Source organism: Daphnia carinata, chromosome 3 (assembly GCF_022539665.2).
Source record: "Daphnia carinata strain CSIRO-1 chromosome 3, CSIRO_AGI_Dcar_HiC_V3, whole genome shotgun sequence".
Lineage (NCBI taxonomy): Eukaryota > Metazoa > Arthropoda > Branchiopoda > Diplostraca > Daphniidae > Daphnia > Daphnia carinata.
Window position 1 is genome coordinate 12,666,095 of NC_081333.1, and position 16,504 is coordinate 12,682,598.

Below are 16,504 nucleotides of genomic sequence, written 5' to 3' on the forward strand. Positions count from 1 at the left end.
GCGCGCCTTGCAACTAGTCGACTGCTCGAAAAGCCCATTGAGGCATTTAAAGCTTTTTAGTCACAGCTTTGGTGGCAGCCACTCGCATACCGTCTACAGAAAAAAAAAAATAAAATCTGGTGGCAGTTCGTATAAGGACAAAACATAATAGAGCCAATAGATATACACTCTTGCTGTTTATATACACGTACATGAACGGCTGTGAATATAAATAAAAGGCCCATAGAGCGACAGGCCAACAATCTAGATGGACTCGCTTCCATAATGAAGAGAATGTACATAGCTGCAAAAAAGAAAAAAAAAAAAAATACATATATAGAAGGGACTGTGGGGTTCACTGGGGGGTCAATGCTGCATGTATTTTGGCAGCGCAACAGGGCGCCCCTCCATCAGAAAAACTCAGCCGACCGAGACATACGATTTTTTTTTGCCCCGGCTGTTCTTTCTATTTTCTATTGGGTTACATTTTTTTTTTTTTATTATGATGATGAATATGAATATAAGAGCCTGTCATCTGACACTATTCCGCGCGTTCCCATACAATTGAGCCACTCTCTGTGTGCATGTTCAACTTTGGAAACACGCATAGCTTTCCCATCGAAAACGTTCTTTTTTTTTCTGCACGAAATCAGTTTGAAAATTAAGTGTCAGAATAACGAGACAACGTTCGGCCATTTTTTGCAGTTCAAATGTTAAAGAGATTGGAATCCATCCGGATCGGGTGAGTGCATCTCTTTGGTGTAGATATATTAGCGTCAATAATGGGCCGTGGGTTAACGAATCTAAAGGTTGGAGCAATGGAGCGTAAGAATGCTGTAATTGATGATGGATCTATTTTAGGTGTCCCATTAAGATTTGGCTGGATTTTTTTTCATGTTGCTATCTGTCTCATTGTCGACCGGATAGGGAGGCAATCAGCAAAGAGCGCGCGTTCGGTATGAAAAACGAAAGAGAGGGGGGAAGACTATGCTCGTATCTATTTCTCAGCAGATATCATCATAGCCATCGAGGGAGAACGGTGTCTGATAATAATAACGCATTATAGTCATCATATGCTAGTGACTGCTGGTGTGGCGTGTGTGTATATATATAAATGGGACGGGAACTTTATTGTTTGGCCGGGAGAGCGACACGTATAAATACGAAAAGGCAGCACATCAAAAGGAAATCGAGCGTCGGGGCTAATGGCAGATAAATGACGTCGCGCTTGGCCAATCAACCGCTCATCTTCGCTTTTCATATTTCTCTGCCATTCTCTCATATCTCCTTTCGTTCTATTCTTTTCTTCTTGATTCTTTTCGTTATGTGTGGCGCCTCCGTTTTATCATCGTATATACGGTAGGCGATCGTATTAAATGCAACAACGTAACAATGCAAGAGAATCAGTAGCTCGTTGACTGGCCAATTTCTTTACGATAAAATGAGTCTATTCATACCTCTCTGCACGCGATCCGTTTACTTGGCTGACAAAAAATTTAAAAAAATAAGGACATGACTGATCTTCCGTTGACATCTGCGCGCTAACCTTTCCCCATTGAAAAAACAAGCCATTGGCCTTTTAATCATTTTTAATTACCCACATGACGATGGGGAAATCTGCATTGGACGTGTCAATGCAGCGACTAGTTTGCCATTTGAATTGAAACTTGGGTCTGCCTTTGTGTAGAGTAAGCGTCCCGCGAGAGACACAACAAAGGTCGAATTTTGAAAGCACAAATTGGAACTTTAATAATCGAGTCATTATGCCAACTGTTTCTCCTAGGAGACTTACGATGACGTCAGAGAGACATTGATGTGCTTTCTCGTTGAAGAGAGAAAGAAAAAGAGGTGTGTATGTCTCCAAAAAAAAAATACGATGTGTACATGCTATACTTTTGATCGAGTCAAGCGCCCCATTGAGACTCTTTACATGTCAAGAAAAAAAAAAAGGTCCCATTCTGGGCCGGCCTCTCTTCTCAATGGGGACTTCAATTGTCATCGATAGAAGAAAAGAAGTCTATATATAGGGCATCATTCTGTGTATCACACGTATATACGTACAGGGTCCGAAAGAAAGAAACGTGTGTATACACTCTATATATATATATAATATTCACATGCCTATGCGTATTAAACACACGTTATTCGGTGGAAGAGGATATATTAGACAGGCGACAGACAAAGAGTGAAAGGGAGTGTATAACTAACACGATAAAATATACTTTCTCCTCACATCATCATCCTATTCTATTTTTTTTTTTTAAAGAGTGCACGAAATATAGCTGCCGTGTTTCTTCGTTTTTCAATTGACTGTTGTGCGTTGAACTGGGGACATTCTGTTTGCTATGGGCCTGGCACATCTTGAACACACACGCATCATTTGGCCCCCACGGATGGTATACCTTTACACAATGAAGCGACGCACATGAATTATATGGCCTGCAATGCAGAAGCCCAACGCGCATCAAAGACATACTTCTCTTCGTTTCCATTGACGATGTTTATAGAGTGTGAAAAACTAAGATTGTATTTTGCTTTTTCCTTGCGAAGGGGAAATTGCGCAAGAGAACATAAGGCTTCAATTGAAGAGGAAGCATCCATCAGTCTTGTCTTAACCCAAAATGTGACCTTTATGTGTGACTGTGTCAGTCGCTACCCTAATTACGATGTCCTTCGATTTCTAGATAAATTCGGTAAAGCTATCGCCGCTAATTAGCGGCAACTGATACATCGATTTTCTTTTTTTGAAAAGCCACATCGCAAAATAGAAATGCCCGTATAAAGAAATGCGCATGCCCCGAGTCAGCGGACGATAGTTTGATTGATTCTGGCTTACGCAATCCCAGTAACGGAGCATGACGACCCATTTCGATAAACAATCACAATCAGAAAAAAGGCAGGAAAGGAAATGCTTGGAAAGACGGTCGGCCGTACGAGAAAATCGTAAACAAAACACCTACACACGCCTACCGTTTAGTTGTGTGTGTAATCGTCGAGAAAAAGCGGACGAAGAGGCAAATAAAAACAGCACCGAAAAAATCAGGTCCATGGCAAACGAAAAAGAAGAGGGGAAGCGCACAGAGGGATGTTCCGTTTCCGTTTCGACGTCGTCTCACTATTGGCTGGCCGGCATTTCCAGCTCCATTGAAAAACGTTCGGGACACGAGCAAAACAACAAAAAAGACCCTCCTTCCCGGGGGCGTCGACTCCATTGGTAGGGTCCCTCCGACCGAGTCCCATCTCTCCTAGCTCCGCCCATCTTGGCCAGTGTTAAGGTACACCTTTGTTGCTGCTGGTAGAGTGTAGTGCCTCTAACAGGGGGGAGGAAGAGCCGCCCCCTTCTCTTTTTGCTTCTATTCTATCAACAATGGCAAAGTCAAGACTTTTCCTTCGCTGCCTGGAGGGCCAAAGGACCGACCCCCTTTATACTCGTTCGGTACGGACGGCCGAGCATTCAGAAAGCGTTGAGCCGAGCTCCAAGAAACAACCGTTCTCTGGAAAAAAAAGTCCTCCACTCCATTTTCAACATTTTGAAATCTTTAATTGAACTCAGCGAAAAAAAAAAACAAAAAAACAAAGTGTCAAGTGTGTTCCTTCATATCGTACTCCATGGTGCATTAAGTGTGTCGCTATTTGCTTGGTTTAATTCCGGTGTTCTTTGCTTGAATTATAGAAGAGATAGAAGAAAACCCCCCGCAAAAAAAAAGTGTGTTATTGTTTTGTTTTTCAAGTTCAATCTTTTGAATGATGATTGCCGATCAAGTCAACGCCCTGAATCGCGCTCGCGAAGTGGCAGCCGTGGCCAATTTGATCCGTTTAGCAGCGGCCTCTCATCAATCGGCTCAAGCCGCCGCAGCAGCCGCAGCCGCCGCCAGCAAAGTCGTTGAACACCATCACAACCAGCCATCGCCCAAGATCAAACGCGATCCGGCGGAAGACAGCAGTCATCACAGCACGGAAGGAGAGGAAGAAGAAGAAGAGGAAGAAGAAGAACAACAACAAGTGACAAGTAGAATGTCTTCGACAATCGGACCGGTGGTCGTCGTTTCATCGGCCGCATCGGCCATGCCCGTCTCGCCGGTGCAACCTCAACCGTCGAAGAGGATCTCGTTCAGCGTCGACTCGTTGCTCTCCGACGTGCGACGGACTTCTTCACAGCCGCAACATCAGACGCAGGCGGCCGACTTGTCGTTGCGATCGGCCAACAACAACAACAACAACACGAGCACGAGCAGCAACGGCGGATGCCACACATCCAGCGACGAGGAAGATAACAAGTCGATGATGGACTCGACGGAAGAGTGCGACGTCGATTGCGACGACGACGAAGACGTCGACATCGAAGAGGAGGGCATGTCGGAGACATCCGATACCCCGAAACTCTCTCGTCCGTCGCCCACCTTGGCCGCGGCCAGCATGTTCCATCACCACCACCATCCTGGCCTAATGAGCCACCATCATTTCCAGCAGGCCAGCTTGCAGGCCATGCAAATGCGAGGCGTTGTAGCCGGAACTCACCCGAACTCCGCTTCAGCCGTCGGCGGTGGCCCGTCGCCATTCCCCGGTTCGGCTGTCGGTCCAGCTCCACAAGGATGGCCACTCCCTTACGGCCTGGCCGCAGCCGCTTGGGCCCAGCACGCTTCCCAATTTGTCTCGAGTAAGTCGTCGTTTTTACATGACGGCACCGTAACACCATGCGCATGTTCCAACTCTTCCATGCCCATCCATTGCCGGTGCTGTGTCAACACGGCCTAAAGCTATTTATACTTTGCTATAACAAGACAAGCTTTTTGAAAGTGGATTGACCATCTTGTTTTCTTTCTTTGATTGCTTAATCACAAGTTGACACAACTCGAGATTGATATCCTGCGATTTTCATTCGAGTGTCTGTCGTGATGGGGTACGTTCCACAATTGAATGGCGAGGTCGACTCGCGAGCAGCACAACTGGCACATGTACAATCACGGGCAAAAAGATAATTATATACTTCACCCTTTGGTGGTGGTGGGAGGGTTATGTGCTGGAGGGACGCGTGCGGTCGGTCAATCGGAACGCTTGCGTGAGAAACGTCTTGCGTTGAAGTGAGCGTGACTCACGCGAGCTCATCTCATTCCCAACCCCCTCCCCCTTGTTCCCCGTTTGCATGTGGTCTCGCTTACACGTAGATATGGGGACGATGGCAGGGACGTAGAAGCTCTTCATTACGATCGTGGCTAGGCTTAATTAGTGCGAGCACACACACACACACACACACATGGCTATCTCATTTGCTTATTGTACGGCAGAAGGTGGGAGAGAAGTTCAAAACCTCATTTCAATGTTTTTTCTTATTTTTTGAGCTGGGGTTACCAGCGGATGTCAAAGCAGGGCGGGAGGCACACCCCCTTCGTGTTTTGTTCTTGCCTACCGTATGAGATCATCCAATTTCAGTGGTTTTAATTTTTCAATTTTTTTTTTGTTTTAATAGAAGATGGATCGGATTTGAGCAAATTGCCCAGCCTTCATCATCAAGGCCTCAACCCTCATCATCACCACCACCACCTGGACGGGCTCCCTAAATTACCACCAGGTGGTCAGCTGCGATGCCAGTTGCGCAAGCACAAGCCCAACCGCAAGCCGAGGACCCCGTTCACCACCCAACAGCTGATGGCTCTGGAGAAGAAGTTCAGAGAGAAGCAATACCTCTCCATCGCCGAACGGGCTGAATTCTCCGCCTCGCTGTCCCTCACCGAGACTCAGGTGAAGATTTGGTTCCAGAACCGACGGGCCAAAGCCAAGCGACTCCAAGAAGCCGAGCTGGAAAAATTGAGGATGACATCGCGAGGTCCCCTCGGTCACCTGATGCCGCCGCACAGCGCCGCAGCCTTCGGCCTATTCGGTCCAGGTGCCATGTCCGGCTTGTACGGACCTCCAGGAGGGCCGGCTGTCCCTCCAAACTCGTCGGCTGGAAGCAGCAATAATTCGGTGGCCAATAACGGCAGGCCTAGCAACGCATCGGCCGCAGCCGCCGGGATGATGAGCGCCTTCGCTTCGTTGTATCCGATGACGAGCAGTTCATCGCCAATGACGAGTTCCAGCGCGAGTCCGTCGATGGGCAACAACAACACGGTCACCACCAGCGTCGCCGCCATGATCCATCGCTAAAATCTCCACATGTTTGTCTTCAAAACGTCCCTGTCACCAAATGAAATTATGAAAGATTATATTATGTGTATTTTTGTCATTTGATTTCACACACACACACACACAAAAACAACAATGCAGTGCATTTTTCAATTCAAACCTCTTTTTACTCTCCGTCATGTGTAAATAGTGATGTAAATATAATAACCTCGTCCTACATTTTAAAAACTGTTTTCCTCCTTTTTGTGTTCATCTGTGGCGATGATGAAATCTCTTCCTGAATGGGTTGTATTATAAAAAAAAAAAACAACAACAACATTGTCTCACCTTGTTTTTGTTTTTGTTTTGTTTTTTTCCACCTATTTTTTAATTGGATGAAGTTGCGACTGATTGAAGCGCAAAATGTTCCCCGTTTCTATTTGGCCAGACCCTCGATGTGTAAATATTCAATAGGGGCACTTCCATCAATTTGGACATGATGTAATTCTTTTTAAATGTAAATGCATACAACAACAACAACAAGAAAAGCAAAAACAAAAAGCCCATTCTCTTTTGTATACGCATTTTGTGTTTTGAATTTTGTGTTGTTTTTTTTTTCAAGTTTGTTTGCCGTGCGTGTATACATCGACTGATGTCTTCATGGCATTTTGGTGCTGCCAATCGTCATCAGCTTTCCGATCTGTTCCAAAAATAATAAACTATCCCTCTCTCTCGTGAATGTGTGGAACAAAAAACAATGCGCGTTACATCGTTGATTTCATTTATCTATTGGATACAATCAGTCCCATCAACGCATAGTTTAGAGGATGAACAACAGTATTTCTTGTTGTTGATTGATTGTGATATTTTCATATTCTGAAATCAGATCTACTTGGATTCCGATCCATCAAAAGCTTTTCATGCCCAACCTATCAGACTGTTTATCTATCGGGGGGGATATAACGTTGGGATTCGGCCATCGTGATAATGACAACAACAAAAAGAAAAGGCCTGATGGCGCTGACTATACGTGTCGCAACGTCGGGATAGCTTTAGGGACGTAGCAAATAAAAGGGATCGATCAAGTCAACTCACGAACGCTTTGGCCATCCGTCACCATAGCACACGTATCACGCTCTCACGACTGTTACATCTCTATGGACGTTGCATTCCAAACAGACGTCTATACACAATACAATGGATTGTTCACAGTCTGTTATTGTCTTCATCACGTTGATCTAGAAAGGCAAGACACAACTTTTTTTGCTTTTGTAGTATACCATGGAGAAGTACCGAAAATAAATGTCACCGATCCTTAAAGGCTTGGCACATCTCCCACTGGGTTTCATCGCCGACGCTCCGTGACGATCGTGCAGCTGCACGACGCTTTTCTTCAGAGGGTATGGCAATATGCTGCCATCTTTTTCTTTTTTTTTTTTAAAACGTTTAATTTAAAAAAAAAAATAAAGGTTATTTATTAATTATATTTTTCTATTTTCTGTGTCCATCAAGAACAGCGCACAAAGTGGTTAATTGCGTGTCGTGCATATGGGCAGCAACTGGGACCCTTTTTTATATCAAATCACGGTTGCCTTGGTAACCAGGATACAATTAGAATATTATTTTTTCTTTTAACCCTCTCCATCCTCACAAAAATAAGGCTATTAATTTTTTTTTTGCGGTTTTAATTTGAGTGAGCTGAAGGGAACGAAAGTGCAGGTAGCATTCGGCATCGTGAGTATTTGCGTGCATTTATGAAAATTTCGTGCCACAAAGCACGTCTAATCGCGTCTCACGCATATTTACATCAACAGCCAATATCCAAGCATTTTTTTTTCATGTTCTAATCAACTGTAAGCGAGTGTTTCTTTTTCAAACATGTTTAAACGAAATTCAAATGGAACATTTTTGGAATGTTTTGAAGGTTGTGTGCGCTCGAATAGTTATATATCTACAGATTTCAGTTTTTGTAGCACATTATGGCGTGTTTGTTTTGTATGGTTTCACAGCCACGTCTTAACTCTCCCCCACCCATTTTTTTTTTCTAGTTTCAAACTTGACACAAATCAAACGCAATTCAAGTGCATCGCCCCTCCTAAAAAAAAAAGAGATTTATCGATCCTGCGTTTTGTGTCGGGGCCCCGTCCGTCCCGCAATTGTGCATATATAATTAGAACCAAACCGACCGCAACCCAATACAATTGAGACGGAGAGACGTGCAGAGTGTATAATCACGCGATATTATGAGGTGCGTGTAAAGCCTAGACGGTGTGGGCACAACGGGTCGTAGGGGGCAAAGGCATCAAACAATCGATACAACACAACACGCACCAGCAATCACGGAGATAATTAATAGACGCCAGACTGATGATAATGGCCTGTGTATAAAACCTTTTTTTCTAGTAGAAAAAACAACAATCGACATTCCAGCAGAAAACGACACGAAAAGAAAGGGGAATCTAAATGAAGAGGTCCAATGAAAAAAGTCAGGTGTTGCAACGGTGGGGTTAACTTGTTATGCTTCGTTGAACAGCTGAATAGTTCAAAGAAATTGTAAGAATCGAATTGAGAAATGAGAGGCAGGTCCTTCTATGTGGCGCACCTCTACCAGAAGAGGATTTTTTTTTTTATGTCTATAGAAAACGAATACAATCGATTAGAAGATGGATGGCTTTTTGCTCTACTCTTCGTCTGTACCTTTACGGACCCTGATGGCAGTTGTTGTCCGGATGAATGGATGGCGATTCACAATGAGACCGCATGGAGTACATCATTCGAGAACCAGAATACATGCGAAAGTAATACGTCTTCAATTAAAAAGAATCAGGTATAAGGGCCCTTTTTGGAAAAAAAAAAACGTTTAAAGAGCCAAAGTGGACGCTATTCGTTGACAAATGATTGGAGAATCAAATCGACATCAAACTGTGTGTGCGAAATTCTCGCATTGTCTGAGCTGTATCGAATTCTCGTTTTTTTTTTTACCTGAGTTCTCAGACCTTTAAGGCACATCAGTTTTTTTTTTCAATAGAAATAACTACCCCGACCTCCTTACACGGTCGTCAAAAGGATAGAAAAACACCCACTACTCGAGGACATAATTTTTCTTTCCCTTTCTCCTTTGGCGAAAGGAATGTCCAATTTCTCAGTCCATTTTTGAACCTTTTTTTTTTCGATTGATATTTTTCTTACGTAACAGCAAAAAAAAAAAATATGTGTCGAGTCAATGCGATGATATTTCAGTTCGTAAATGTGGTCAGCCTTTATTTTTTTTTTTTGGGACTGGTGGGTTGTGGCTATTGATCTTCGTACGGATTTCAACAAGGCGTCACGTTACGCGTTGAATGTAATCCTGGACACAGTGCACAAACTGTCGTCTATAAAAAACCATTTGCCAAAGTGCTACACAAAGAGGGAGGGACCGAACAACAAGAAACACATTTCTATGGAATCAAATGGAATATGTACAAGGGCACGTTGTATACAAGATTCAATTCAAATTTCAGGTGTGTGTGTGTGTATCAAAAGGCAGCAGCATGGAATGCGCATTCATCAACTTGCCGCGTTTTGCTGTCCTGGAATGTTATTCGTCCCTTTTTTTTTTTCCTGAAATATAAAAATCTGATTTTTCATCATCACTCGCGTCATCAAATCCCGAACAAGAAAAGCAAAAAAATAAATAAAAAAGAAGCAGAGAGGTGATGTTATATACGGCAATGGTGTCCTCATTCCGCCGCATTTAGTGTGCGCCCTCGTTAACATTCCGCTTCGCTTAAGTCGTCGACAACTCCTCACTGGATATGGTAAGCAACAATAACAAAAGAAAAAAAAAAAAGTTGTAAAACGTCTTTTTCACATCATTGACTTTGGGTACGTGTAATCAGTCGCCTGTTAATCTAAACCAACAAGAAGAGCCATCGACTTTTTGGCCTGTTCGACTTCAATCCATTATTGCCAATTAATGGGGACATTGATGTCGCGATTCAAATACGAAATTTGGAGATAAATCGCATCACCGTCGATCTTTTGTTGGACATCGCCAAGGAAGACTCTTAATTTTATACAAAGAAGGAGCTTGATGAGATTGTCCGGCTGTCATAGAGCGCGGACGAGCGAACGGACAATTCTTGCGTGACGTCCGTATGATTGGCGTTTGACAATGTCGATGTTCACTCGTGCCCGGCGGATGGAACATGGCGTTTGGCTTCGTGTATTGGCTGGGTGGGTGGACGGATGAGTGACGGACGAGATTTATCAGAAAATTGGCGCCTCTCTTTTTGCTTTGCATTACATTTCCGGCTACCCAGCAAAACAGGCATTGATGCAATTGTCGTTCGTGACATAAGTCGTCAATAACGTGCGGCACGTGGCGCGCAAAAGGCTCGTTGACTTCTGGCCGTAAAAAATCAAACTGGAAATGTTGTCAAATGTACCTTACGTTTGGCACATTAAAAGACACATTCTCATTCAACTATTTTGTTATCTTTTTTATAAAAAAAAAAAAAACGACAAGTCAAGACGCGCGGGATCGTTCCTCGTTTGCGGATGAGATCAAAGATTGACCTATACCCTTTGTGGCATACCATTTCCAACAGCTAAATGGTGCCTGTAGTATCGATGAATGGGCTGCTACAGCATGCACGAAAAGCTATACAAGACACACGTGCCCGGAAATGTAATGCGGGCTGAGCGCGCGAGTTTCAAAAAAGGAAAAAGAAGAAATCCAGCCGCAGCCTGGAAATGAGTTGATGCCGTTCTTTTGTTGTAATGCGGTGCCTCACACTTTATGATTAGATTTCTCGTGTGCGCACAAACCCGCCGTATATTGGTTTATGTGTGCATACGTGTGTGTAAGTGCCACGTGACCATCTTTCTCACCCCTTATTCAATAATAGGACGTTGTAGGGTAGGGAGGGGGAAAACGATGGCAAAATATCAACAGTTTACCCATTGCCCTCGTCTGCCTCAACGCAAACTCTCACACATAGAAGAAAAGGGATCGACCTCCTTTTATTATAAACGTGTGTGTGTGTGTGCCTCCTAAATATATTATTATTACAATAAACGGATGTGTGGGCTGGTTGACGCTGCCAGAGGATTTACGAACGCACGCCCGTCTCCTTTTAAACGTATTTTCCTTATCTCATCATTTGAGAGGGGGAGGGAGGGATTGCTGCTGGATCACATGCATATATAGCAGATTATTTCTGTTATACCAATCCCTTTCCTGCCTTGAGTCATGGAAAGGTTCATTCAAAAGCGCCGCAGTCAATTTCCTTTTCGAACGGCAATGTCTTTCTTGCCCCGTTGTATGTAACAAAGTCAACAAGCTATAAAAACACGTTGAAGTAAAAAAAAAATGGATAAAGGCAGCATTTAATTCAAAATGGCCGTTCAAATCTATCAGACATTTGCGTGTAAGTGTCAGCGGGGCGTTGGAAATGATTGCAGCCAGTTTTGTAGAAATGAAAAGGGACAGCCTGATCGATAGCCATTCTCCGTGATGTTGAACGTAGATATAGAGACTCGAATGGCGATACGAACTTGTCGTCGGAACGAATCGAGATGATGATGGAAGATGATTTTACTCGTCAGCTAATGTCACGTAACCCAAAACTCTTGTCATCGACTTTCTACATGTCGTGACACAGCAGGTGCACGGACAGGTTAAAACAAAAAAAAATGTAATGAAAGAAAACAAAACAATACAATCACCGCTCTTCTTTTTGTTGTTGTTGTTGTTGTTGTTGTTGAAGACGTTCATGTTTGCGTTCCAGCACCAATAATGGGACATAGGGAAATATCACAAGACAAAACTTTGCCGTCACAAAGTTTTGTCGTGATGGTTGACTTTCATCTGTTGCAACCATCGAAGAAAATGGGCGACGATAGATCGACGATGGATGTGCAGCCAAACATGCGCACATACATCCAGCACCAGAAATACCTATACGTTAAACTCCGGTTCAGGAAGAGGAGGACAGCAAAAAAAAAAAAAAAAATAGTCGACATTCCGTTGATGCAAACTCTTAAAGAATGTTTTCCTTTTTTTTTTTTCTATTTTACTTTGCCAGGTCGGGACGTTTAACTACAACGGCCAACACAAACATTCGGGGCTTTAGTCAGATGGGAGGGATAGAAGGAAAGAAGGAACGTTAGTCCCTCCTCCTTTTCCTGCTTTCGCCCATTTTGATTTCCAGAGTCTCTCTCTGTGTTTTCTTTTCGTGTGTGTGTGTCAAATACCTAAAAATTGTTGTGTGTATACAAGAGAGCGCCCCATCAACGAAAGTCTCTGTCGATGTTGTCAACATATCGTCCGTCTTTTTCTTATAGTCTACTCGAGTAACACATACTCGACACGCCCACACTACCTTCTTCTTCCTCCCCTTCTCTTTGACATATTTTTCTCCCTTTTTTTTTGTTTGTTATCTCTATTTGTTTCTATGCAGCGAACAGAGGAATGACAACAGACATCCAGATTAAATCCACCGATTGTTATTAGCTTGTATTTATTCTATATTTGATAGATATAGAATTTCAACAGTAGGGACAGTCTTGTGTCCAGGACGCATAGATACAGTACAACCAAACAAGAAAGTAATCAATATGATGGGGCGTGGGACCATGTCTGACGTCATTTCGTTTTTAATTCAATGTGTTTTTATTTCTAAAAAAAAAGAAAATACGTTTCGAATTTTTTAGAGGAAGATTTTACAATTGTGACGATCTCGTTTCTTTTGAATTTTTTTTTTTTTTTAAATGTCAGATAAAACTGCAGGATGGGGAAACTGAATCCAGCATTCCCACAGTGTGTGATTCAACGTAATTGATAGGCTCGATCGATCTCCTGCGACCGTCTTCAATAGAAAAAAAGAAGTTGACGTCATGGCGACACGAGCGAGCGCATCAAATGATTTCAATGGCGACATTTCCTTTTTTTTTTTTTTTTTTACAAGTCGTGCAGTGCATTTATAATAAACATGAGCAAGTGGAAGATGAATATCTCCATTTCTGAAAAGGAAAGAATCTTTTGATCGAAAGAAGAACTGGCCATTCTCAAGCTGAATTCCAACATTCCTCTACGTAGTAGTTATCTATTAAATACACTATATCTATTACAGTGATATGATATAACTTTGAATGGGGCTGTTTGACCTGTGGGATCTCTTACGTCATGACGCATTAGAACAGGCCAAACGATGATTGTACATTTGTATACAGATCACCAGTTCCCATTTTTTTTTTTTTTTTGCGATGCAGGTATTCGAAGAATGTCGCCCGTACTGATCAAAAGATGATGGAGGAAAACAATGAAGACGTTTGTTTGCATATACTGTATATCTAAAAGGTACATCTTTTTTTCATCTTCTTCTGCCTGACGAAAAGGTATATAATAACATCATCTCTGGCGATATAGAAACCCTAGACAGAAACACAACAAGATGCTTAATCAGACGCAGATCGAGGAAGGTTATACACCTCCCGTCGTGAAGCACAGACCTCACGCCGCACACGGACCGAAGACCCTCCATCTACCTGGTAAGCATAAGCGCGTGCGCATCCATATGCTGACCGAAGGAAAGATGAACCGATCTCTCTTTCGCTCGATGGCCAACAACAATCCATCAACAGACTTAACATCTCTCTCTCTCTCTCTCTTTTTTTTTTTTTTTTTTTTTTTTCTATTTCGTGATGCTGGAACGTGTGCGGTCGTCTACGTGTAATAACTCCATCTCTATAGATCGTCTTCACTTGCTGTGTCAACCTTTTCTTTACTTTACCTTGATTTCTTTCTTCTTATGGACCCTGTGTGGTAGGACACGATCATAAGTCTGCGCTTTGTGTGTGCCACCATTCCCTTTCTTACGTGCAGCACGTAAAGCGGGATAACATCTCATCTTTCCATCTCTGTTGCGAACGTTACGGCCTTTTTGTTTTGAAAGGCTCTGCTGTTGTTTTAGCATCTCGTTGACTTCATTATGCTACGTGATGGATTGAAATGTTATGGGATAAGTGCTTTTCTATTGTTGTTGCATACGTCTTGCCCTTTTTTAGTTGTGCCTTATTACGACAAGACGCATAAGCGGACAATCCCTAATCGCAGAAGACTAGCCGTCGTTAAGATACACATTTTGTAGCCTTATGCACACGTATAAGCCTTATGTTTTCATCTTGGAAGGAGCTTTTGTTTCAATTTATTTCGAGGCTACAGTTCATGCATAATATACTTTGGTAATGATGGAACTGATGGATAGCCGGAGCGCGTGTCACGGCATCGCCAACTTTAAATTCAATCATTTCTTTTTGAATGTAATGAAAATTTTCAGTAACTTGTGATGAATGCATTCATAAAAGAACAAACTATTACCCCATTTAGCTCTTTTCTTACGTCGTTAAATGCACGTTATGAAAAAGGCGGGCGTGTCACTTACAACAAAACCGATGTGCAAAAAGCAGCGTAAGGTGGTTAGTCTCGTAACACATCGTCCAATATCTCAGCCATCAGGTACGTGCGCAAGATTATAACTCCTCATTGGCTCGAATTCTTTTCTGCCGTCTAATGAAATCCCTTAACGGTACATGAGCAATGGCTCAATCAACTGGAACGCGGTTCAATAGAACTCTGACTCTGCACGTCCCTCTCTCGTTTCACTTCAACACTCCATTCTCCTTTTCACCCTCTTTTGTGCCATATTCCATCTCCGTCTGTGCACCTTTTTCTCATTGGCACGTCGCCATAGAAAAATCGCCATCAGCAAAGTATATCAGCCATTATATGCGCCGCAGCAAAACAAGAGGTATACACACGTTAAGAGTTATGGTCGTAGATATATTGGGGGAAAGGTCTCTATTATAAATCGAAAAGATTAGCCTACGTTTCCATGACGACCTTTCTTTCCTTATACGCTGCATATCATGCCCGTTTGTTCTTATCACCACATCAGACGCGCTCATGCCTCAATTGTATAGCGGAGAATTGCACGGGCTCTGAAAAGGCCTTCGTGTATCGAAAACGAATGAAGATGATCACGCCGAAATCCTATACTTATTTGTCGTGAAGAGGAGCGCGTGAGTCACCTGGCAATCAAACGCCAAAAAATACGAAAGGGCAAAAGAGAAAGACGTATAATAAGCGCGTATGGTAACTAGATCCACGTCAATAGAAGACATTGTGTCTACACATATTGTTTACCGTCTCTCATAATCACGTTGAAGAAAAGAACTCAATATCGTGTGCATATGTATACGCACCGTGCAATATTACCGGCTCGACTGCCATCGTCTACATTTTCTCCTTTTTTATTTGAAAAGGGAAAGAAAAAAGGAAAGAAGAACCAAAAAATTTGAAATTGACTATAGCGCCGGTATGCGGGTCTCCTTTATTATACACTTAAACCAATGTATATCATAAAAAGAAACGCTGTCGACTCCTCCCCATTTGTCTATGGGCCGACCTCCACCTTCCATCGCATGTTTTCCAACAGGCCGAGTGCGGATGAGTTTAGCCGTAGCGTCTCTATTATCGTTATTCTGCTGGCGATGAAGAGATTTAGAAGAGCTCAATATGCGCACTAGACGACCCTTCTCCTGTTTTTCCCAACTCTCCCTTTTGCTTATCTTTCGTTCGAAAGTGCTGAATTAATTAATTGATTTACGATCTCCTCTTTTTTTTTTTTTTTTTTTTTTTTTTTTTTTTTGCTATTGAAAAAAGGATGTTGTAGTTGTTGGTTTTTAACGACAAAAAGGGGCGCCGCTCGTGCCGACCGTCCAACGCTAGTGGACGAAAATGCATGTATACATATACTTAGTGTGTATAATCGTTAACATTCCGCAAGCATCTAGAATTTCCCTTCTCTTCTTTCCATTCAATAAAGTCATCATCATCTTCTTTCTTTTGCCTACGTTCCTTCCCCCTCCTGTTCTCCTCGGTCCTTTTTGACAGCTGAGTCAGCGGCTGGGGGTCTGTTTCGTAGATAGGCGGGCATAAAAACCACTAAACTTGTGTGGCGGGTAAGGTATAGAGAGAGAGAGACACACGGAGAAAAGAGAGTCATCAGCTGTTGATGGCCTCTCAGCCAAACAGCGTACATTATCAAGATGGATGATTAGTTTTTTTTTCTTTTTCTTTTTCTTTTCTACCATGTCCGCATAAATCACATAGATATATATTTCCAGCAGAAGAGAAGAAGATGATAGATTCGTGTTTGCGGCCATTGGCAAACTATGCGCTGGCCGTGGTCGATCCATTTTGGCCAATCAAGAACTTGTTGTCGATTAGCTGTGAGGTCCCTGCATTTTCCGAGCCATAATAGACCATTTAAGGATAGCTCGAAGACGACAAACAACATTCCCGAATCAATTGAAATCACATCCATCTTTTTTATACTTGTATTCCATGATCGTTTTTGCTCCTTTTCCTTTTTTT

The 16,504-nt window shown here is 42.8% G+C and overlaps 1 protein-coding gene across 1 annotated transcript; it reads left to right on the forward strand.

Annotated features, from left to right (window-relative positions):
* Positions 1 to 3,461: 3,461 nt before the first annotated feature.
* Positions 3,462 to 6,815, forward strand: LOC130698430 (muscle segmentation homeobox-like). The gene is made up of 2 exons (XM_057521070.2): positions 3,462 to 4,636; positions 5,447 to 6,815. Exons 1-2 carry the CDS (start codon positions 3,724 to 3,726, stop codon positions 6,121 to 6,123), a joined length of 1,590 nt encoding a protein of 529 aa, XP_057377053.1. The 5' UTR covers positions 3,462 to 3,723; the 3' UTR covers positions 6,124 to 6,815.
* The last annotated feature ends 9,689 nt before the right edge of the window (positions 6,816 to 16,504 follow it).

Coding starts and splice junctions, on each gene's coding strand:
- LOC130698430 (XM_057521070.2), top strand. CDS start 3,724: ATGATGATTGCCGATCAAGTCAACGCCCTGAATCGCGCTCGCGAAGTG. Junction 4,637..5,446: donor CGCTTCCCAATTTGTCTCGA/GTAAGTCGTCGT, acceptor TTGTTTTAATAG/AAGATGGATCGGATTTGAGC.